Source organism: Lutra lutra, chromosome 2 (assembly GCF_902655055.1).
Source record: "Lutra lutra chromosome 2, mLutLut1.2, whole genome shotgun sequence".
NCBI classification, from domain to species: Eukaryota; Metazoa; Chordata; class Mammalia; order Carnivora; family Mustelidae; genus Lutra; species Lutra lutra.
In genome coordinates, this window is record NC_062279.1 from 183,952,544 (window position 1) to 183,975,533 (window position 22,990).

At 51.8% G+C, this 22,990-nt stretch overlaps 1 protein-coding gene across 1 annotated transcript in view; it reads right to left on the bottom strand.

Moving 5' to 3' along the window:
• Positions 1 to 4,621: 4,621 nt before the first annotated feature.
• Positions 4,622 to 22,990, bottom strand: part of SCFD2 (sec1 family domain containing 2) — a 433,371-nt gene continuing 415,002 nt past the window's right edge. The window contains exons 8-9 of the mRNA XM_047719274.1: positions 16,508 to 16,627; positions 4,622 to 6,103 (exon numbers count right to left, since the gene is read on the bottom strand). Coding sequence (XP_047575230.1) covers positions 6,011 to 6,103; positions 16,508 to 16,627 — 213 coding nt within the window. The 3' untranslated portion in view covers positions 4,622 to 6,010. The remainder of the gene's footprint in view (positions 6,104 to 16,507; positions 16,628 to 22,990) is intronic.

Below are 22,990 nucleotides of genomic sequence, written 5' to 3' on the forward strand. Positions count from 1 at the left end.
CGTGTTTCATTACCTTTGCTCATCTTTTTCATTATTAGTATTTCTTAATCCCTGTGTGTTTATCTTAAAATTTCTGAACTGCAACCATATGGTACAGAGAAACAGCCCTCTCCAGCCTAGGTCGGGGAATGCCTCCTTTGCCACCCGTGGAAGGAATGGGAGGGACAGGAGTGTGGTGGAGAAAGGAAAGGAATTAGAATTTACTGAGCATTTATAATGTGCCAGATGATGAAGGATCTCCTTTAATCTTTTGAAGAATTCTATAAGGAAGAGAATACTACCACTCCCATTTTAAAGACAAGAACACTGAGGCTCAGATCACATCCTGTGCTTAGGGCCACACCGGGAGAAACAGGGACTCTGTGTATTGAAACCTGTGTCTGGCTCTATGGAGTATCTGAAATAATTATGTTTTCCACACCAACCCCACAGTCCATTTTTAGTTCTTCCTACAGACAGGGAGAAGGGAGGCTGCAAAGAATTAGGGAGCTGACCCACTTCTTAAGAGGCAGATTCAGAAACTGCCCCCCCCCTCAACACACACCCAGGAGTGTCCGAAGCCACAGCCTAGTCCCCAGGCATCCGGCCACAGCTTCCCAGCTCCCCTCCTCCAAGCAAAGCGCCCCTGGGTCCTCTTCTCTCGTCTCGAAGATACTGGTCCTCCAGGGCCTGCCCTTCCCCCTCACCCTCTTCCCTCCAACCTCCTTGGTGGCAGCCCTGGGTTTGTGGCTCCTCCCTGGCCCCAGGCCCCGGGGCCAGCAGCATCTGCTGTTGCCATCAGCCTCCCTCTAGGGCCTCCAGTCCCAGCTCGGTAATAAAGACGCAGGCAGGGGCGGGGGTTGCGGGGGGTGGGGCAGCTCAGCCCGCAGCCCGTCAGCCCCACAACCGGATCCGTGTCTGTCTTGGTGTCTGGCTTTCGAGTTTCCTCCCTGCCGCAAATCAAAACCATTCGGAGTCCTCTGCAGCCTGCCCGGGTGCGCTGTGTGCAGGGGTGGGGGCACCTTCCCGCCAGGCTCCCGCCCGCCCCAGCCTGCTTGGAAGCTGGGCGTGTGCACAGTGTGCCCCTTGTTCTGGAGCCACGGGAGATTTCGACATTCGCTTTACACCCCAAGAGGGAGAAAACAAATGTGTTTGGCGAACAAGCTTGTGGGCGAAGCCCTCACAGATGAACAACCGAGTAACCCCGGGTCCTGCTTCTGCAGGGGTGAGGGGGGATGGGGACGGCCCTGCAGAGTCTCCCCCAGTAAGTCAACACTGGGCCCTGAGGGGATGGGATGGCCCAGAAGGCATTAGATGGCTTTATTTATTACCATAAATACACGGAAAACTCCTGTTTTCTGTACACCCTTAAAGTCTAAGGAGAGAAGTTTTCTAAAAAGTTCTCACTATCCGCATTAGCTCACTAATCTGGGGGGGGAGGAGAACAGGACTAGGGTTATTACTGGTTGTGGCAAGATCCCAGCCACCTCACCTCCCTTCTCCAAACCCTCCATCATCTGCTTTTGTGTTTAAAGATCCCCTCAAAAGAGAGACGGAGTTTCTTCATGTTTCTCAAGCAGGGACGGTGGACGGGGCGCTCCTAACACCGGGTTATTTGTTGGTGAGATTCTGTTTCTGGTAACCGGGGTAAAATAAATAATAGTGGTCTGGAGGGGAGCTTGACGGAATTCTTTGTTGTTGGGAAAACACCGCGACGGTCGGGGCCTGGTGTAAGCAGAGCCATTCCCACGGGCCCGAGCACCTCCAGGCCGCTGGGCCCCGCGCTTGCGGGAAGCGGGCCCCGGGAGGAGGGTTTGCAAAGGCGGGAGTCGGTTGCTGCACTGTGTCTATGGCTCTGTCCGCGGTGTTTATACGGAGGGGCTGTGAGGTCCTTGGCGGAGGGTGTGCATTTCCGCGGGCTTGTTTTGGCTCTGGCCAGCCAGAGTTCAGGTGGAAAACTCTCCGAGCCAGGCCCGAGAGAGGACACCAGCGCTGCCACTGGGCTCCACCTGTCATACCACCTCCAGGCAGCCCGAATGCCTTCGGCCCACTTGCATGTGGTGGCCGTGGGCGTCCGTCTCGGGGGCCCCTCTCAGAAGCCACGCATGCTGCTCTGTGTAAGGGCCTGTTTAGCCAGAGCGATTCCATCTTGGATTAAACAGTCATTTTGTTGTTTATGCAGTAAAACTTAAACTGACCCTGCACCACTCCCCGCCCCCCCAGGGAACTTACTTAAAAGCAAGTCCCGGAAACCAGTCCCAGGTAACAAAGCCCAAATACAAAGGTGGGTCAGGCCAGGTGGAGACATCCAATCAGTGGGGGCGCATACTGTCTTCCTAGCTACCAAGGAGTGTGGGTCCCGCCTTTTGGGCGCCAATTCTGACCAGGGTGATAGGCTGGTTCAGATGTCTACTATAGGGTAAATTATAATTCAATTGGTCACTTATGTGTGACCTAGCATGACTGTGCAGCTTTCTCTGTGTGTTACAATCTCATCGGTCACCTGTGCGTGGCCAGGCCCAACCACATGGCCTTTGCCCTTAAAAGCTAGTCTGTAAGGCAGAGGGTCATCACCTCTTTGCAAGAGATGGCCCTGGCCAGTCAGTTTGATTCTCGATGCTGGGTGCGAAATAAAGCTTTGCTTGACCTTCGCTTTGTCTCAGTCTCACTCCTTTAATCACGGATCCATTAGTGGGGGACCTTTCACTCCGCAATCAGCGTTTCTGGTGGAGAAATTTCTCGTAGGGACGTGAGGCCCTGCCAGAGCAGTCATCAGACGGTTACTACCGAGCATGGTGATTCTCACGTGCCCTTGGCCCGCTTGCCCTTACGTGCCGTGTTCTTGCCCTTATGCGTCCTCATTTCCACTCTCACAGCAGCCCGGTGAGGCAGGCCCTGTGACTGTCCTGTTTCACAGTCCCCTGAGGCCAGGGAAGGAAGCTGTGGGGTCGAAGAGCCCGGGCTGAGAACCCAAGGCCGCTGGCTCGGCCTCTGGGCTCTACTGTCTTGGAAGTCTGGGGGACTGAGGCGTTACCCCTTCTCTATCTTCTCCTCTCCTTGTGGTCCCCGGAAATGCCTCTAGATTTTCTCTTCATTTGACCTTATTCTCCTGTGGAGGCTTGACCATTTTGTGAGGTGACTTTCTTGGCATCCTGGTCAGACCCCACAGCCCTTGGCGTCACGCGCCAGCCACTGTGTCAGGGACGGTGGGCGTCTATGTCTCGTGATGTAGGTACCTTGCAGGAGCGAGCCGTGCTTTCCAGACGGAGGCTCTGAGGCTTGACGAGCCCCACGCTGGGTTTGAGCGCTCGCTGTTCACACCTTCGAAGGAGCTCAGGAGCATGATCCGTTTCTCCCTCAGCCTCTCCCACTCCTGGGCCCTGAGCCCAAGAAGGAGGCAACCCCAGACAGGGTTTCAGAGGCCCCGTCAAGGGGCCAACATGCCACTTCCCGAGTCCCTTCTTTATCCCCATCTGTTGAAGGCCCTTTGTAGGATTTATACCAAGTTTCCGTTATGCTCCTGCTTTTAATTCAAGGAGCAGGGCTCTGTCCCGCGTCTCCTACCTTATTCAAAACAAACTTGAGTCACCGTGAACTTTCTCTTATGTCTGGCGCCTTCTGCCCCTTGGTTGCCTGCCCAGCTCAGTTCCTCCCAGCAGCAGAGATGGAAGAAGGTGGTTGTAAGCCCAATTCGTGGCCTTTCCCCCCAGCACACAGCGACTGCCTTCGGGGACCCAGCCACGGCTAGATGACAACATTTACAGTCAGGGACTTCCTTCCTGGGTAATTCTGGGTTAGAGGCTTTGTGGTATTCTTTTCTAAAAGACAAAATTAACTTGTAAAAAATACATGAAAGTTGCAAAAGTGTGACACATGTACAGGTTTGCTGTGGAGAACATTCTGACAACGCTGGATTGAGAGCAAGACTCTCCTCTTCTGAGCCCTCCCACTTGTACTCGTTGTCACCACAAGTGTCCTTGTCACAACTTGGTAACAGTTTGGTTTTTAGGTTCCTTTGCATACAGACGTGTGGTGTAAGACTTCCCCTCGAGGGACGCCTGGGTGGCTCAGTTGGTTAAGAAACTGCCTTCAGGGGCGCCTGGGTGGCTCAGTGGGTTAAGCCGCTGCCTTCGGCTCAGGTCATGATCCCAGGTCCTGGGTTCGAGCCCCACATCGGGCTCTCTGCTCAGCGGGGAGCCTGCTTCCTCCTCTCTCTCTGCCTGCCTCTCTGCTTACTTGTGATTTCTCTCTGTCAAATAAATAAATAAAAATCTTTAAAAAAAAAAAAAAGAAACTGCCTTCAGCTCAGGTCATGATCCTGGAGTCTCGGGATCGAGTCCCACATCGGGCTCCCAGCTCCATGGGGAGTCTGCTTCTAGCCTCTCATGCTCTCTCTCGCTGTTTCTCTCTCAAATAAATAAATAAAAATCTTAAAAAAAAAAAAAAAAAAGACTTCACCTTGAGTAGATACTCACACAGGCCCAGAGGACCAGGAGAAGCCCGAGCTGCTCCGTCTGCGAGAGCCCCAGAGTCAGGGATATGTCTGGTTCCCTCACCCTCACCAGCGTGGCCGGAACCCAGCAGAGTGCCCAGAATGTGCCCCTCAATGCGTGGCAATGAAAGAATGCACACAGTGACACAGTAACAGCGTATTCTTCTTCTTTTCTTTTTATTTTTAGAAAATCAAATCAAATCTCTGCTTTAATTAGCATTTCTTTCAGGCCATCGCCATTTTCTCCCTGACTCAGATTCGAACTTCTAGATCAGGGGAATGAAAGAAACATGGGGTCTCTATTACCAGTGCCACTGGTGGGAACATACCTGGACAAAAGAAGAAGAAGAAGAAGAAAGGAAGAAGAAGGAGGAGGGGTGGGGGAAGAGGAGAAGAAGAAGGACATTGGTGTCTATAAAACCTACTTTGATTGCATCTCAGAATGATTTTGAACTTCACAGTTTTTTCATTAAAATAACATTATTTTATAGGGAACTAAAATCCGGGACACATGAGAGTTTTAATTTACATTCTACTTCCCCCACCTGTTTAATCCACTCTAGAACGGTTTTTCAGGTTTCTCTCGTCATTACACACATCTTTTAGAGACACTAGTAATTTCTATGAACCATACACCTACAAATGTGTGGGTACCAAGCAGTTCATGTTTGCCAGAGTTCTTAAATAATTTCACTAGTTGGGTTTAGGTTTTTCTGCTAGGACCAGAAGGAAAAGTGAGACAAACTGAAAAGAGAGCTCTCTATTTCAATAGAAACACTAACTCATAAAAGTCCCAGGGGTTGAGGTTCTCATCTAGACTCCCTGGACCAGATGCCTTAAGGGGGGCCTTCCTTTGGGAGGGGAGGAAAGCTTTTATGGGCAGAACCAGCCCTCCAGTCAACCTTTCTCTCACTACTGTTGCACATAGACTGGGGACCCTGCCGTGGAAGCCGCGGAAGCTCGAGGGGACAATGCAGCCCTTTGTAATGACAGGCCCAGTTACGAGGCAGGCAGGCTACCAGCAGGGCCCTAGCTGCTAACCCCTCCCTTCCTTGCCTTTTCAGCAAGCTCTCAGATCCGATTCGCAACATTCCCTCCCCAGTTACATAATCTTAAGGGAAACCAAACTTTATTCACACTCATAATTCTAAAGCACGTCTAATTTCTTGAGCCACTGCAGATCAAATAGCTTGTAAGCTACCAACACTTGCCAACAGGCATTTAGGTAGAATTCGGGAGTTTGTAGCGTGAATTGGGAAGATCACAAACAGAGGGTTAAGCAGAAATGGGAATTATGTCGAATGAAGCCAGCTGAGAGTGAGATACCTTCAGAAAAATGAATAAAAATACAATTTTTTTTAAAGACCCATTTGCAGTCCAAGTAAAGCACTTTGCTACACGGTTCTCAAGACGTCTGGGCCAGAATTCCATCCTCCCCACAATTAGCAGGAGGACGTGGGGTCTGGAGGTGTGTCTTGAATGGCGGCGGGTAACAGGACAGGTATTTCCACCTCGGGCAGGTGTCCTCTTAGCAGCCGCTCAGAAGCCAAGGTCTGGATGCAGCCGGTCGGTGGCAAACAACAGCTCAGGAATATTAAGTGGCTTCAGGAGTCGCGTGGACAGCACGATGACCTACCAGCAGGAGGGGACAAACACACCGCAGACAATTAGGGAAGCCAGTCCCAGGTTATGGGAGGGTGAGAAATAAAATGCAATGCGTTTCTCCAGGGGAAGGCATGGAGTGGGGCACTGTGGAGAAAAGGCAGAGGGTGGCAGCTTGGACACCGCTGGATCCTAGGGTCCTGGGTAGAAGGAGGGGTGCACAGGCAGGCAAGGATGGTCTGTGGGACAGTGGGGCTCTGCTTCCTGAACTGTCAGCCAGCTGGCACTGGGAGTGGCCGCGCCCATGCGCCACGTGGGTGCTGAGCTGAATCCGATCATACCGAAGCCTTGATCCAGTAATTCGACCTCGCTAGAGAGAAGGTTTCTCTCTTCTCCAGGGAGCCTTTGCTCCTTCGGGGAGCCATGAGAAGGCACACCAAAGGGGTGGATGGCTTTGTGGGTGACGGTGATGATGACTGTGTCAGTTTCCTAGGACCCAGAGTTAGGTGGCTTAAATAAGAGAAATTTATTATCTTATAGTTCTGAATGCCACCAGCCCAAGACCAAGGTGTTAGCCTGGCTGTGAGGGAAAATCAGTTTCATGCTTTCGGTTTCCTTGTGTCTCTGCATGTTTGTCTCTCTGTCCAAATGTCCCCTTTTTATAAGGACACAGTCATATCAGATTAGAGCTCACCCTAACAACTTCATCTGAATTTGATCGTCTACAAAGATGTATTTCCAATAAGGTCAGATTCACGCACTAGGAATTCAGACCTGAGCATTTTTTTGGGAGGGGGGCACAAGTCAACCTCTAACAATGATGGGATCAGGATGGTATAGGCTAACATTGATCGGTTCCTGTGATGTGCCACGCACTGAAGATGATCTCACTTAAAATCCATGTAATCGTCATCACAACCGTATGAAATGGGCACATTTATTATCCCTGTTTTGCAGACAAGGAAAATCAAGTACCGAAAGGTTAAATAATGCGTCCAGGGACACACAGGAGATAGTTGGGCTAGGATTCCAACCCAGGTAGTCTGACTCTAGCATCCAAGTGCCTATCCGGTCACTTTGGTCATGTCAAGGGGTCTGGGCAAGGCTGCTTTACTCCTCTAGTCCATGGAGACCTTTGGGCTTCTCCAGCCTGTCACTGTGGTGACCCTTCCTGCTTCCTTTGATCTGGACCCTTCCCCTGGGGTAGATTTCTCTTTGTAGCAGTGGAACAACTTATTCCTCAGATCTGTGATGTGCTGGGTAAGGGCTAAGGGCTGGTGAGGTTTTGCACAGGCGGCCGGGTGAGGAGCTGACTCTGGGAATGGAGAAGGAAGTCCTAGCCCAGCGCCCAAGCAGAGGGGATGGCAAGGTGGGCAGCCAAACTGGCTTCACCTAGCCGTATTGCCCAGGACTTGCTTGCTGACACTGCACATTTCCCTGTCTCCTCCTTCTGTCCCCACCCCCTGCCACATTGTTCCAGGTGCACCCAAGCCAATGACGTAACCAACTCCCAGCTCACGGGTCAGAAACAAGAGTCCACACTCCAATGCGGAGGAAAGACAGATGGGGCCGGAGTTGAGGGAGGAAAGAAGAAAGCATTTTAGGATTTTCTTCTTCTTGTTAAAGAAGTGAGGGCTATTAAAAAGTTTCCTGTTTCAAATAAAAATCAGCCCTTGCAAGTAGCTATTTTATTGTTTCTTGAAAGAGAACCATCTAAAACAATATATGCCTAAAGTCAGCCAAGTTATATTTTTGGCAGGAAAAGAAATACTGCAATCTGCGCTCGCAGTTGTCCTTGAACGCCAGGGGATGAGAGCTGGAGGGCAGCAAGTCAATACTAGCACCCCCTAATGCTAGAGGCATAGAGACCATTTGAACACGTGGCTCTGGAGAGGGTCTCCCTCGCCAAGCCCAACAGTCGGCTAAGAATGGGAGCGCCCAGGCCAGCACACTCATCGGAGCCCTGCAGAGCCCAGCTCCACTTCAGACTGGCTGTGTGCCCCCGGGGAAAGCCACTTCCCTTGGAGCCATTCTCTGCATGTCCTAGAAGGAGAACAACAGCCCAGGCTGGCAGCCTTGTGGCGAGGAGTACATAAAGTCGAGTGTGTCCAGCACAGGAGGCACTCAGCCGTTGTGAGCTGCTATTTTATCGTGGTTTTGTGATCGGGTCACAGGTCTCCTTTTGAATGGGATAAAAGCTAAGAACTTTCTAGAAAAATACATGTCTGTTCACACACGAGATTGTGAAGATAGTTGTAGATGAGGTTTGTGTTCAACTAGGAATCATAGGCCACAAGGTAAGAAACCCTCATTCAGATGTTTTTAAAAAATGTGTGCAGAGAAACAGAAGTCCGTCACACACTCTCCAGAAGTTGACTCTTGGGAGGCAGGAGAGGACCCTCTCGGCCCTCCTGTAACTTGCCGGCCCCTGGCCACCACTGCTGGCCCTTGTGCTCCTTCCTGAGTCAAAATGGCAGATTCCCCTCTGGCTGAGGCAAGGGCAAGCATAAGGGCGAGCGGGAGCCTCCAGGATGTGTAAGTCTTGTTGGAAGGACTGAGGATCTTGGAGAGAAAAGACTGTCGACTCAGTTGATGACGACACTTCTAGAGCAGCGAAAACCCAGCAGAAGGAATCCATCCCTCAGATGGTGTGCTAGGCTGCCAGCCACGGCTGATGGACACAGTGGCTTCCATGACCTCCCCTGAGCTCGATCCAAAGACTGGGCCCCTCAGATATGAACAGGCAGGTATCAAGTATGAGGGCTGAACCAGGGGGTGACCAGGACATGCGTGGGGAGGGCTGAAAAGAAATCGATGGGAAACCAGGGCAGTGTGTGGAGGGAGCTAGGGGCTCTGAGGAGGCCAGAAAGCTGAGACCAAGGACTGTTGCCCATTGGTGCAGCAGGTGAGAGCACAGACTTAGAAGTCAGACTCTAGCTGGGCCTCACTGTCCTCATCTGTAAAGTGGGAATAATGCTCTCCACCTGCCATGATTTATACGAAGGTCGCATGTGAACATGTATATAAAATATTTAGTGCAGCTGACAGGCTCTCGAGGGGCTGGAAGGGGTAGCTATATGATGGTCTTCATTATTGTCCCCACCTTGACTCTTTCCGTCCCTCTTGCGCTCCCTCTGTCTGGCTCACCGCAGGCCCTGGGGCCAGTGCAGGGGAGGTAGAGTGACCTGAGCATCTTTCCCAAGTGTAAATCTGACTGTATTAGACTGTATTACTTATCAGCTTAAAATCCTGACCGCCTCCTCACCCCCTTTGGTAAGCCCAACCCTCCAGAGAGAACATTTTAGAACTTCAGAATCTGATGGCTGTTCGGCACTCCATACCCCACCCCCTCACCACCCTACCCCCTTCACCAGCAGTTGGCACCCTCTGGCCTCCCTCAACTATCTGCAGTTTCACGGGTGGAACTTTGCGGATGCTTCTTTACCTGGAACGTGAGTCCCCCTACTCTTTGCCTGAAGACCTCCCGGTCCTTCAACCATCTGCTCAGGTATCACCACCTCCAGGAAGCCTTCCAAGACCACCCCTCCCAAAGACAGAGTGTGTTCCCTTGGCTGTTGGTATCACACTCTACTCCTTGCTGCCTTCCCTGAGTCTTTCCACTGTTTCTTAGAGCCCAGTGCCTGAAATACAGTGGGTCCTTGGTATCATGAGTCCACGAATGATGAAATGAGTGAACAAAGACGGTCAGACAAGGAAGGAGGCAGTGAGTTTAGCAATGGTCAGCAGGGAGTTTCTCATACCGGGAGGCTCTAATGAAAGATAGCTCAAATAGCTCTGGGAAAACTATTTCAAATCAGTTCAATGATTTGTCTAAATTTCCTCTTGGGAAGCACAAGGAGGGCAAATCCTTCATTTACGCTGTTAGAGATGAAGGTCCTTGAGAATTTTCCCATCTTACACATCTTTTCGTTTTCAGACTCATCTGAGCATTCACAGAGGTTTTCAGCCCACCCAACCAAGGCCTTTCTTCATTGTTTGATGAATATTGTCCTATATGCTCTAAAAAATTAGCCAAACAGGGGACAAAAACGTGGTCAAAAATGAGAAAGGAAATGTTTAAAAGAGTCTGGGATTGGCCTGTTAGATGTAAGATGAAGATTTTACAGTCATCAAATGTGCGGGGGCAGGCACATTTAGCGTGAGTGAATTCCTTCTAGAGAACTGGGTCTTGTCCAGGCAGCCGAGGGTACTGATGAAGACTTCCGTCTGTGAGGCACAGCTCCCCAGGGCTCCCCACGGCTCCCCACGGCTCCCCAGAGCCTCTCGTGTCAGCGGGCCCGGGGGCTGGTGCAGGAGCGGGGCAGGCTCTGACAGCGGCCAGCCCCTCGCGTTCTCCCCACGCCCGGCCGCCGCGCACCGTCCCTGTAATCTGCAGGTGCCAGCATCTTGCTGTTCTATTTCTGCCGAACTCGGAGGAAGCAGGGCAGTCCAGGATCTAGATTCCGGATCCATCTGATTTCTAACACTGTGAACTGAAAGGAGCAGGGGATAAAAATGGGTTTTCTCCTTTTTTCTTGCAAACTTGCGAGATTCTTCCCAGTAAAAGTAGCTATTTACAGGCACCGGCAGGCACGCTCCTCACCTTGGTGACCTGCTTTGCGAGCACGGAGCGTATTTGAGGCACTGCCTACCCCCACTTGCACACGTGTACACACACTCTCACACGTGTGTTAAATGTAGAAGGTTTGGGTCGTTAGGCCGTGGGATAGTGGATTCATTACAGGGATGTGACCAAGCTTTCTGGAAAACTCATCGCGAACTGTCTGACTTGCTTTCTCTCACACTGCCGTTGCGGTCGGGGGACTGCGCTGCCAGGGTTCCCGAAGGACCGCCAGTGAGACATTTCAGATCGCTGCCTCGCCTTTGTCCCTTTGGGGGGTTGTTTAGTAAGAGGTCACTCGAGGGGAAAGAAGAAGCAAACCTCACAGTGTCCTCATGTAAGAGAGAAGGACAGTGCGAAACGAGAATTCTAGGAACACGTGTACCGCCTTCTAGTACCTGGATCTGTGTTTTCTCTGAAGTTTCTGGTTTGGATGATAAGGTTCTAAGCTAATTCAGGCAACAAAGATAAGTTTAAAACCCCCTTGATGTTTTCCTCAGAGTAATAAAATAAATCGAGGGTGCCTGGGTGGCTTCGTGGGCTAAGGGTCCGACTCTCAATTTCTGCTCAGGCCGTGATCTCAGGGTCTTGAGACTGAGCCCCGCGTCGGGCTCTGCACTCACTGTGGAATCTGCTTGAGATTCTCTCCGTCTACCTCTCCCTCTGCCCCTCCCAAGCTCACTCTTTCTCTCTCAAGTAAATAAATACATGTAAAGAGAAAAAAGAATAAAATAAATCTAGACTGAAAACAGAAAATAAGGAAATCACTGGCCTCCTCTCCCTGGGCCTTTCGATCAATTTTAGAATAACCCGGAGCCAGGTTTTAGTGCCAGGATTTAAATATCCCGAGCCCCAAGCAAAACTGTGTGTGTATGAATATATTCTTGGTCTACTTTGTTTTTTGTTTTTTTTTTTTTTTTTAAGATTTTATTTATTTATTTACAGACAAAGATCACAAGTAGGCAGAGAGGCAGGCAGAGAGAGAGGGGGAAGCAGGCTCCCTGCTCAGTGGGGCTCGATCCCAGGACCCTGGGACCATGACCTGAGCCGAAGGCAGAGGCTTTAACCCACTGAGCCACCCAGGCGCCCCTACTTTGTTTTCTCTATTACATTCTCACTACATATACAGCTCCAGAAATGTAGAGCTGCTAGAAACTGTGGGTGGGAACATGTGCCCGCCATGAAGAGCAGTGGAGGGCAGGCCAACTTGTCCACGGTGCTTTCTTCTGTTTCCTGAGCTAGCCTTTCCCTGTGTCTTCTGGGAGGGTCCCTCCCTGTTATTCTCCTCCCACAATCTCAGGCTTCTGCGGGCCTCTTGGCCCCCATCCAGCCACAGAGTTCAGCCTGCAGAGCCTTCTGGGCATGGGGCCCCACAACAGGCAGCAAGGGAGATGGGGGCGGGTGCCAGGCACATGCACTCCAGAAGCTTCCTGCCTCATGGTTGGGGCTGCTTGGGTACGGTGAGGGGAGCTGTCTCTTCGATCCCTTTTTTTGTAGTTGGGACAGAGGCCCATCTCCAGTTGCCCCCTTTTTCTCATGGGCACCTTGACCACAACCAGGGGCAGAATGTGGAGGAAACACACCCTTTTAGAGTATGACAGCAGTTCTATGACACTAGCAGGTGTGGATGTGGTTTCTGGAGTCCATGTTTCATGCTACCCTTGTCACCTTCTGTGGAAGAGAATTCATTTCTGGATGGGCCTTAAGTGGGTTCTATGAGTTTCCTTTGAAGAGCAGGTCCCTGAATGCTTTTCAAATTCTTCTCCATGAGAAGCCTGTGCCATCTGAGGGAATGTCTCCCTCCACTTATTCCCACCATGGCACCATCAGTGTTCCTGGCACCCTTTTCTCTGGCTGGAGTTCTCATGCTTAACATCAGACATTCACTATTAGAATGTAAGTTCCACGAAAGCAGGCACGAGTCTGGCTCGCTCACTACTCTATCCTTAGCATAAGAACGGTGCTTGGAACAGAGTAGATATTCAACAAATATTCATTGAATAACCAGCAAATCCCATGTAGTAGATGTGATGGTAGCTCCTGCACTTGGGTCCCCAAAGCACCCATGTAGATATAGAGAAGGTGTGGATTCATAGAAATTGATACAGAAGTCAGGCTCGTTTTAGTTGCCCATAATGTCAGGAATGAATCGATAGGTTGGTGAATTCTCCAGAAGAGCTACTTTTATCTTATGCTACAATAAATAAGCAAAGTTTCTGATGATCAGTATTCAGCATTCAATGAACAATCATGACACCCAGCAATCCTGACTCTATTTGAGGGGTTGGGTGGGTCTTTTTTTTTTTTTTTAATTTATTTTTAGAGAGGTGAGGGAGGGGCAGAGGGAGAGGGAGAGAGTCTTAAGCTGACTCCGAGCTCTTTACAGAGCTGATGTACGGCTTGATCTCACAACCCTGAGATCAGGACCTGAGCAGAAACCAACAATCAACCGCTTAACCAACCGTACTACCCAGGCTTCCAGAACTGCTGGGAATAAAATAATAAAAAAGCCTGAAGTCCTGAGCTTGGAGGGGAGCAAGGAGAAAAGATCCAAAAGCAGGCATTTGGCTCTTGGGAGGCAGTAGAGGCTCCTCTCCTGCCCTTGTGACCTGCTGGCCCCCCGCCACTACCGCTGGCCCCTGTGCTCCTTCCTGAGTCAAAATGGCAGATTCCTCCTTGGCTGAGGCGAGGGCAAGCATAAGGGTGAGCGGGAGCCCCTCAGGATGTATAAGGCTTGTTGGCAGGACTGAGGAACTTAGAGACAAAAGGCTGTAGACTCCATTGATGTCGACACTCCTAGAGCTGTGAAAAACGAGCCAGAAGAATCCCTTGGATGGTGTGCTGGGCCTTGTTGGCTATGGGGGAGATGGGGAGGAGCGGGCTCCAACCGCCTCTGCACTGACCAGTCCACACTGAGCCGTGGCTCTCCGTTCTAGCTGAGCATGAGAGGGACAGACAGAGCGAGGCTGAAGACAGCCACCACCCCCGTCACTCTCAGATATACGTCATGGGATTTAAAAGCCTGGGTTTGGAGAGGAGCAGACCCAGGGGAGAACATGTGGCTGAGGGACAGGCCTGATTTGCCTGTAAATTCCTTGGGGCCCAGGAGCTGGAACCAGCGCTAATGAGCGAGACCCTAAGGAGGCAGATTTGGACTTATCTAGGGGACAGAGTCCTAACAGTAAGGCCCTCCAAGACCCAGGTAGGCTGCAGGGGGAGGGGTCAAGCCCCCATCACTGGGGGTGTTCCCATGTAGACGGGCTAGTCAAGACAGAATACGAGTGTTTGCACACACATGCCAACTGTTCACATTGACGGTCACATCCAAGTCAGCTTCTTGGTTGAGGGGTTGCTGGGTACACAGACTCAGTAGAACCTCTGCCTTTCGGTCAGGTCCCCTTTGTTCTCCAGAGAAGTCGAAGTCTGAACTGACTATGGCACTAGGAAGCCCGCCATTTTGCGGACAGGTAGAGCAGCAAGGCCGCCATTTCCACTGCACGTCGTAAAGGCAGGCAGCTGCTCCGTCCCAGGTTTGGGCCCAGGGAGCTGCGGACCAAGGGCAGTGTGAGTGGGCTGAGGTCTGAGGAAGGGAGGTCCACCTCCGCAGGCATCACTCCAGCGAACATCCAGGTCATCGCCTCCTTTCAGGAGCTTGGAGATGAAGGGCGCTATGGTCAGTAAGGCCTCCCCGGTTCTTCCCTGCTGCCTCTGGGTCCTGCTGGGCCCCTTAGCTCCTCGGGGGAACTTCTTGCGTCACGGACACACGGCAATCACGGCGGCTCCTTCAGCCCTGAATTCTCTGAGCAGCTCCCTCTGCAGATGACCGAGCCCAGGGCCGGCTTGTAGCAAAGCCCCTGCAGACCCCGGGTCTGGGTTGTCAAACTCGGTTTTGAAAACGGCTGCCTTTTATCCTTCTAGAGCAGGGACAGCGTGTCTGTTGGGGTGGCACAACGCAGCACTGTTCTGGAGTGCTGAGAATTTGGTTCCCCTCGTTAGGGGCTGGGGGAAGTGTGCTTTCTGATTAAAAAAAAAAAAAAAGTCTCGCTCAAAAAGGCAACTGCTCGCTAAATGGGTCCTTGACATGGCTGAAAGGGTGTTCGATGAGGCAGAATTGACCACTTGGTCAGAAATTTCACCAGCTATGGTCAAGGCAGGTGGAAGTAAGAGCAGAAACAGTCAGAGCCGATGACTGGTCATTCCCCTGTTCAAGGACTTGCTGCAGCTGCCGAGATGCTCAGGTCCACTCCTCGGCTAGGTGTCTGGAGACCATAGCACCCGGGCCTTCTCTGCCTCACGGGCGGTCTGGCCTGCTCTGTAGCCAATCAGGCCCGCAGACCAGGCTTCCGGAGCTCCTGCCATGTGCTCAGGCTTGGGGAGCCCCAGCTTTTGCCCTTATGGAATCCACGTCTGCTCGAGGAGACCGGGCAGCGAACAGGAAGCAGGTGGGCGCGCAGTCCAGGGTGGCACGGCCAAGGGCGGAGTTTGGATTCTGGCAGTGATGTGGCCGAAATGGAGACAGAGGCCCACTGGAGTGGCCAATCAGACGTGCAAAGTCATGGGTACAGGTGGGAGCCAGAGCACCAGTGCCCCCAGTGCCATGTCTGGGCCGGACTCCCCTCTGCTTGCCATGCAGCTCTGGGGGACGGGCCCCTGCGTGAGCCCACGTTTCCCCGCAACACACGGCACCTGCATCCTTTTGCTTTCTCCATACTACAGAAAGCCTCCCGGCTACTTGCAAAAGCCAATGATAAGCTCCCAGAGGCAAGTCTCAAATGGGGGGTGGGAGGCGAGAGTTGGACTCCCTGTCTCACAGCAGGACAATTCAGAGGCATGTCTTCCAGACTCCTCGGGCCCCCAGAGGACAGAGCCTTGGCTGCCTACAATAAGGCACTCTGTTCTGGCTTTTCTTTCTCTATGGTCTGTCTTCTCGGATTCCCTCACTTCTGCTTCTTGGGATCATTTCCCACTTTAAACCACCTGCTCTCATGTCCTTGTCACATGGCCTGTTTGGGGGGAGCCCAGGCAGAAAAGGACTTCAAGTCTTACTGAGTTACAGGCTCTGTGCTCCCAGCCAGATTAGAACTTCCAGAGGCAGGGGCTCTCCTTCTCTCGGAGTCCCTCCCCTTGGGTTCCTGTTGCCCCAGGCCAGTAGCTAAAACCCTCGTGCAGAGCAGGGAGCTGACCGCCCAGAAATGGCTGATGTGAAGGGCAGACACCATTTATGGAGAGCTATGGGACAGGCACGGTGCTAAGTACCTTCCCTCCCCTTATTTGATCTAAGACTCAGAGCCACCCTAGTCCTGTTCCCTCCATGAAAGCATGGAAGGCTTTGCTCTCCCAGATCAGTGGGCCAGTGAGTGACAGAGGCAGGATTCAAAGACAGACCTACATCATCAAGAGGTAGGCCACTTCCAGGGAGAATGAACGGGCACGGCCAGGAGGTGAGAGAGGAGAGAGAGACTACATCTGTCATTGCATTGACGACACGCCTTGAGTAACAACTCTTGAGTAACTAAAAGCAAGAGAATAAAGGCCCTTCAGGAATCGGGACTGGGGACAAGAGCAGCTTAGCCCTTGAAGCCCAGAGGCAGGCGTGGACAGTAAGGGACAGCTCTCCTCCCTGTGTCCCCAGCAGGAGGACAGCTGGCCCAGGGGCAGCTGGAGGGGGAATGTGACAGGGCAGGAGTGGGTGGGAGAAGGAAGGCAGGATGGAGCTTGGGGAGAGGTTGCTGGGAAGCCGAACGAAGGGCCCTCGGCCACCCTCCCGCTTGTGCCTCAGGACCCTGCTTCACCGTTTGCAGAGGCCTCCGTACCTGGGTTCCTGGCTTCAGGGACGGCACGAGGTCTTTGATCATCTTGGCTTCTGAGACTGTGACCCCGCCAACGATGAAGAGGATCAGGAGAGGGTGGTCGCTGGGATGAGGCCGGCTCACCTACAAAACAGACCCCCATGGGCTCGAGTGGCTGGTGTTGGGGCAGAGTACCGCACAGCGGGGCGCCTTTTCCCTTGTCCCTCCATGGGGACCCCAGGGCTGTCGCCCCCAGTGCAGGTGACATACACAACCCTTAGAAAGATGGTGATTCATTAAGGATAGGATGTGTTAGTGGGCTTTAAACCCACTGACCAGGAAAACCCATACCACATCACCTTATTGTACCCTTTTGAATATTTTATTGAAGGAAAAGTTAAGGTATTACAGTTATTAAATAGGAAGAGAAGACTGAAGGGCAACTTATTAACTCCCTCCTTTGTAGCCTTCAAGTCTGAGCATAAACATGCTCCTTACTCATTACAGAGCTCTGTTGATTTCCTTCAAAGCTTGCCACAGCCTGTGGTTATCGGATTTGTTCCTTTGGTTTGTTTCCTTATTGGCCGTCTCCTCTTCTAGAACTGGGGATCTGGCTCACTGCTGAATTCTCAGCTTACTTAGTGCCATTTCTGGCAGCTAGCAGGTGCTCAGTAAACATCTGTGGAATGGACGGATGGTCAGAGCCCTGGGGAGCTGGCGCTGGAGAGATAAAAAGACGCGAGAACCAACCACCCGCCCCAGGAGCTTCTCGTCTAGCGCAGACCTCACACTCTTACCTTCTGCAAGCCGACCTTAGCTGAGCGCCTACCCTTTGAGGATGGACCACTGGATGTCGTGCAGAATTATCTGATGACTCATGATTTCCCAAATAAGGCAAAGTCTTACACACTAGAAGGAGAATGACCCACAGAATCCCTCGGGAAAGGCAAAATGACCCACACATAGTGACTAATGATGGGCACAAGAGGGTTTCTGAAGACAGTATGTTTTGAACCCCACCTGGAAGTCAGAGCAGGTTCTGGGAGGAGTGGGCGTGAGAAGTGTGACCCAAGTTCTAGAGGCAAATGTTTACCCACTGGGTGGAATAGGCAGGGGGTGAGGGAGTGGGGGGCAGGGCCAGGACAGAGCCCACGTCTCCTCACTGCAGGAAGCATGCTGCCAGCTCCCCTCATGGCCACCTCAGCCCAGGCTTTTTTTTTTCCCCTTTAAGATTTTATTTATTTATTTATTTGACAGACGGAGATCACAAGTAGGCAGAGAGGCAGGTGGGGGCGGGCGGGAAGCAGGCTCCCTGCTGAGCAGAGAGCCCGATGTGGGGCTCGATCCTAGGACCCTGGGATCATGACCTGAGCGGAAGGCAGAGGCTTTAACCCTGTGAGCCACCCAGGCACCCCTCAGGCCAGGCTTTGACTCTGCGAAGGGAAGGTCCACAAAGGCAGGGAATGTACGCCCTCATTCACACTAACTCCCAAACCGCCTTCCCATGCAGGTAGTCCCCGAGCAGGAGCAGGGTGGGCAGCAGACCCACAGGAAGCCCTTGCTCCTGCCCCTGCTCCAACTCCTTTCCCAACTGGGTTCTTCCGGCTTCCTTGCCTGAATATACCCACTTCTCAATATCTTATTTTAAAAACGCTTAAAAAGGGAATACATTCAGTGTTTCCAGTTACATAAGTTACTCTTTGGCTTCTGGAGAAGAAACTCAAAATGGAAAAAAGGAAGGAAGGGAGAGAAGGAAAGAGACAGGGAGGGAGGGAGAGGGAGAAAGAGAGAGAAAGAGAGAGAGGGAGAGAGAGAGATCTAACCTTTTCCAAAACAGGTGGTGGTGGATACTGGAAACTCTGATCTGCAGGAAAAGACTGACTCCTCTCCCCTGCCCCCCGGCTTCTTGCCCTGTCGCTCTCCTTCCCCTGGACTGCATTTGTTGGCCGCTTTCTTGCAAGTCATGTACTACATACCGAGGACCATCCTGCTTGTGTCCCACTATTACCCTGAAGTCCCCATGGCCATCATATGTAGGAGTCAAGGGACACTACTTTGTCTTCACTGAACGGGTCATTTCTGTGACAACTGTCACAGTTGATGATGCCCTGCTTGGCTATTCTAACAGCACTCCCTGTTGGTGGTTCCTTCTACCTTTTCTGATCCTTTCTTCTCAAATTTCTCCACAGGTTCCTTTCCTTGGTCTGCCCCTTTAAATGTCCATGTTACTTTGGGTTTAGTCTTTGGCCCGTGGCTCTTCTCACTCAATAGGTCATCCCCGAAGGAGCTCACCTACTCATTTGCCTTCAACAGGCTTTTACATTCTTCCCAAATCTATGTCCTCCGCTTGAACACTGCCATTGAGTTCCTGTGGACATGCCCAGCTGGGTGTCTCCCAGGACCCCCAAACTCAACAGGCTCCAAACCTGATGTCTGACCTTGCCAAGTCTCTTCCTCATGTTGGCTTTCTTTCTTTCTTTTTCTTTTTTAAAGATTTTATTTATTTATTTGACAAACAGAGATCACAAGTAGGCAGAGAGGCAGGCAGGGGCAGGGGGAAGCAGGCTCCCTGCTGAGCAGAGAGCCCGATGCGGGACTCGATCCCAGGACCCTGAGATCATGACCTGAGCTGAAGGCAGAGGCTTAACCCACTGAGCCACCCAGGCCCCCCTCATGTTGACTTCCTAACAGCATCACCATCGGCACATGCCCCTGAGCCAGACACCTGACAGTCACCAGGGACTTTGCTCTCTTTCATTTCCCAGATCAAGCCTCTTCATTGTGTCCCCTCAAATTTGTGGATCTCTCCTGGACTTTCCTTGACCCTATTCCGCTCAGGCTCTCATTCTCTCTTCCCTAGATTACTGCCACAGCCTTCTGGATCATCTCCTCGTGCTGCTCTGGCCGTCCCCCCATCCGTTCTCCTTCCTGCCCGAGGAAGCTTTCTAAAATGCAAACATTTATTGCTGAGCCTAGGGAGCAGTCTACTAAACATTTGCATTATCTTAGTCAATCCTCAAAATAGCTTTTGGGGGCAAATACAATCATGGCTGCATTTTTCAGGTGGAGGGGTTTTAGGTTTACACCCAGTAACTCAATTGTGCTGCAAGGGGCCACGCTTCAGAGGCTGCGCTCTGAAACGCCCCTCGGCTCCATCGCGTGCTTGCTCTCTCCACGAGTCTTTGAGGCTGAAGTTCGAGCTCCCTAATTTAGCACGGAGGGTCCTTTCAGTGTGGCTCTCCTTTGTGTCTCTATTTCCATCTTCCATGCATACAGTTTGCTGGAACCCTTTACGAGAATTTGAGCCACACCCGACTGCACGGTATTTGGGTTTTTTTGGACATTTTGGTAAACACAGTATGCTTGATTGAACATTTGCATCGAAAATTGCATTTATCACAGTGTTCGGTTTGATTTGCTTCCACAAAATAAAGCCATCAAGACACGGAAAGCTGGTACCCTAGAGTCCCTCTTGTGCCCCACTCTCTTGTCACAACCTCACCAAGGGTAACTACCGCCTTCACTTCTGATACTCGACATCATACTTTGCTTTCTCCACTTGTCTCTAAGCCCTGGAAACTCTCCATGCCAGCAGGAAAGATCTGGGGTCCCTAGGCATTGGCTGGGACCATACTGGTATGCTTTGGTCTCTGTCCGTGCCCCTAGAGTTATTTGGTATTTAAAGACCCCCCTCCTTCTCTTCTGTACCTCCTTCCCTTTTGCTCTCTTTGAAAAGCATCCTCTCCTCTGAGAAGTTGTCTCTTCCCATCTCTCGACTCCTGCCCCATGACCTGAATCCGACTACACCCCTCCTGGCCTTGTCAAGTTGGACTGCGGCTTCTCTTCTCTCCTAGACTGCAAGCTCCTGGAGGGGAAGGATGGATCGTATTTCTCTTGGGATTTGGGGATTTCGGGCTTGGAGCACAGACCATGCTCATGGTAAACTTCCCACAAATGTCGCAAGATTAAAATAAATGCATGGACGAATGAGGAAGACCAGCCAGCTCACTGGAGGTATCCTTCTTCTCTTAGAGATCTTTAAGAAATGCTTTCTTCGCTTCAAGTGTGATGTTTCCTGGCTGGGAAGCTAACCTGAGGTTCCTTCCAGCCCTGCAAATAACTGTTTCTCACTTGATCCTGGAAAGAAACACAACTGGCTCCAGAACGTCAAGTGGGACAGTATGTTCCGAAGACATATGCTTTCCATAAGACAGTCTGGGCTCCGAAGTCCGCTGCCAGAATCTTGGAAGGAAGGATCGAAAGATGAAAGGGAGACAAAGAACAGTAACAACAAAGAACAATGCCCTGGGGCCAATGAGTTGAGCGATCGCTGGGTTTGGTACACATAAAAGGGTCCCATTAATGTTTTGGTTTCTGTTTAGATTTATTTTTTGATACCAGACTTTCCTTGTAGAACATGCCCAGTGGACAGGCTATTGGGAGGCGGAGTCTTTGGAAGTCTTTTCCATCAGAATAACACATTCCTTACAATCAGGCCCACACTGCAGTGTCCCCGGTGTCTGTGAGTTCCCGGTATAAGGGACAAGGAAGAGGACAGATGTAAGCTGTTGCAAATGTGAAGATTAATAAAGCGAGTGAGACTCCCTGTTTTTTCATTTTCTGACCCTTGCTGGCTGAGATTTCGGACGTGGGTTCTGCTCAGAGAAAACAGTTTCCTTCTACAATCCATACACCCGAGCCTATGCAGGTCTAGGCTTAGGGCACCTCCTCTGCAGCTGTGGACCCTGAGAGCTCTTTACTGTCCCGATTGGTTTCGGTGAGCGGGGGTTTCCTCCGCTTCCCTCCAGGAGTCCTGGGAATCCTGCTGCTGATTCTCCTCCACTTGGCTTCTCTGCACGTGTGACTCCTTGGCCCCCAGCCCCAGCAAGGGTCAGGCCCTCATCCTCCAACAACGGCGGAGCCTTCAAGAAGGGAGTGAGCGCGACAGGAACTTTGGCCTCAAAGGGGCACTGGGCCCTGAGGAGAGGGGTGCCAACTCCGAAGATGGGTTTGGCAATGGCTTTTCTCCCGAGCGCGGCCACCACCGCTGCCCAACACTGTGGGCTGAGCATGGTGCTGCTTACTCAGTTATCTGTCCACTCAACAAACACTTAGTGAGCAACAACTATGGGGCCCCACGAGGCTCCAGGCCTCAGGGATGTCAAGGATGTGGCCACAAGCGGACCAGGCCAGCTGCTGGGGCAGAATTTCTATTTCTGCACAAACAGGATGAGGAAGTACGCCAGCACTCTGGTGAGGAAGGAAGCTGGGAAGGGCTCTGGAGGAAAAGAAAGCAGGGGGTGGGGCGAGCAGGACACGATGTGACACGGAGAATCCGCGAAGTGGGTAGAAGCTCTGTTTTACAGCTCGACACAGGGAGGCTTGAAGGGCTGAGTAAGTCGTTCCCAGTCTCAGTGAGCTGGACGGTGAAGACTAAAATCCAAGTTTCTCTCACTGCAGAACGAAGCAACTTCCACAGCCCCCCATTTATAAACAGATCTTCAAACCTAAAGCGTTCCTGCTAGCTTTCATCTCTCAAGGCCGAGCTTCTTATTCCTTAGCAGCCTCAGCCAATTAGCAGGTTCCTGCTGGAAACTTCCTCACCGAATCACGTCGCAGAAGGTCTCCACATGGGCAGCAACACTCCGTTGTTCAGTTTGACCTCCCTGCCACAGCTGCTGCAGTGGGTGCCTTCCTCTTTCTGGAAACTTCCCCCACTCTCTCAGTTTCTCTCCTGTGCCCCTGGAGTCTCCCTTAGAGGGCTTGGCTCGCTTGACCTGCTCCATGACAGGCTGTGTCCCCGACTGCTCGGGCCTCTGCCCCTGCTCTCCTCCCAGACGCTCTTCCTGGTGACCTAGACCCTGCCCACGGTCCGTGGCTCACCTGCCCCCGTGGCCCCAGATTGCTCCCATCGGCCCAGGCTCTGCAGAGCTGCAAAGCTAAACTCTCAAACACAAGTCTTCTTGCTCTCCGTTCCGCTTCTCCGTCAGAGAGAATGTTAACATCATTCCTGCAGTCACCCCACACCAGGCCAATGACCCCAGGTGGTGTCCTCTCATCTCCTGCATCTGAGCAACACTCTGTCCTGGGGAACCTGCCAGCATGGCACCCCTGCCCTCACACCCCCTACCCTGCTTGAGCTCTGGATCTCCTCATCTGCCTGCCATCCCTCTGCAGCCCGATGCGGGTCTGGCCACATGTCCCCCCCCACACTCGATGCTGGAGTCACCTTTGTAACCTATAAACTTATTATAGATTCCTAACAACCATTCAATGGCACCTCAGTGTTCTGGCAAAATTCACACCTCTAGACATCTTGATCTGGCTTTTGCCTCCCTCTTTGTCTTTACATTTTTCCATTCCCTATATCCGCCCTCAGCTCTGGCCACCGGGAACCGCAGCATGGGTCACTTTGTTTCTAAGTCCCACGGCACTGATGGCACTCCATTCTTCTGGGAGGTTCTCTCTGACTCCCGGTCTGACTCCCCCTCCTTTGTGTCCTCGCTG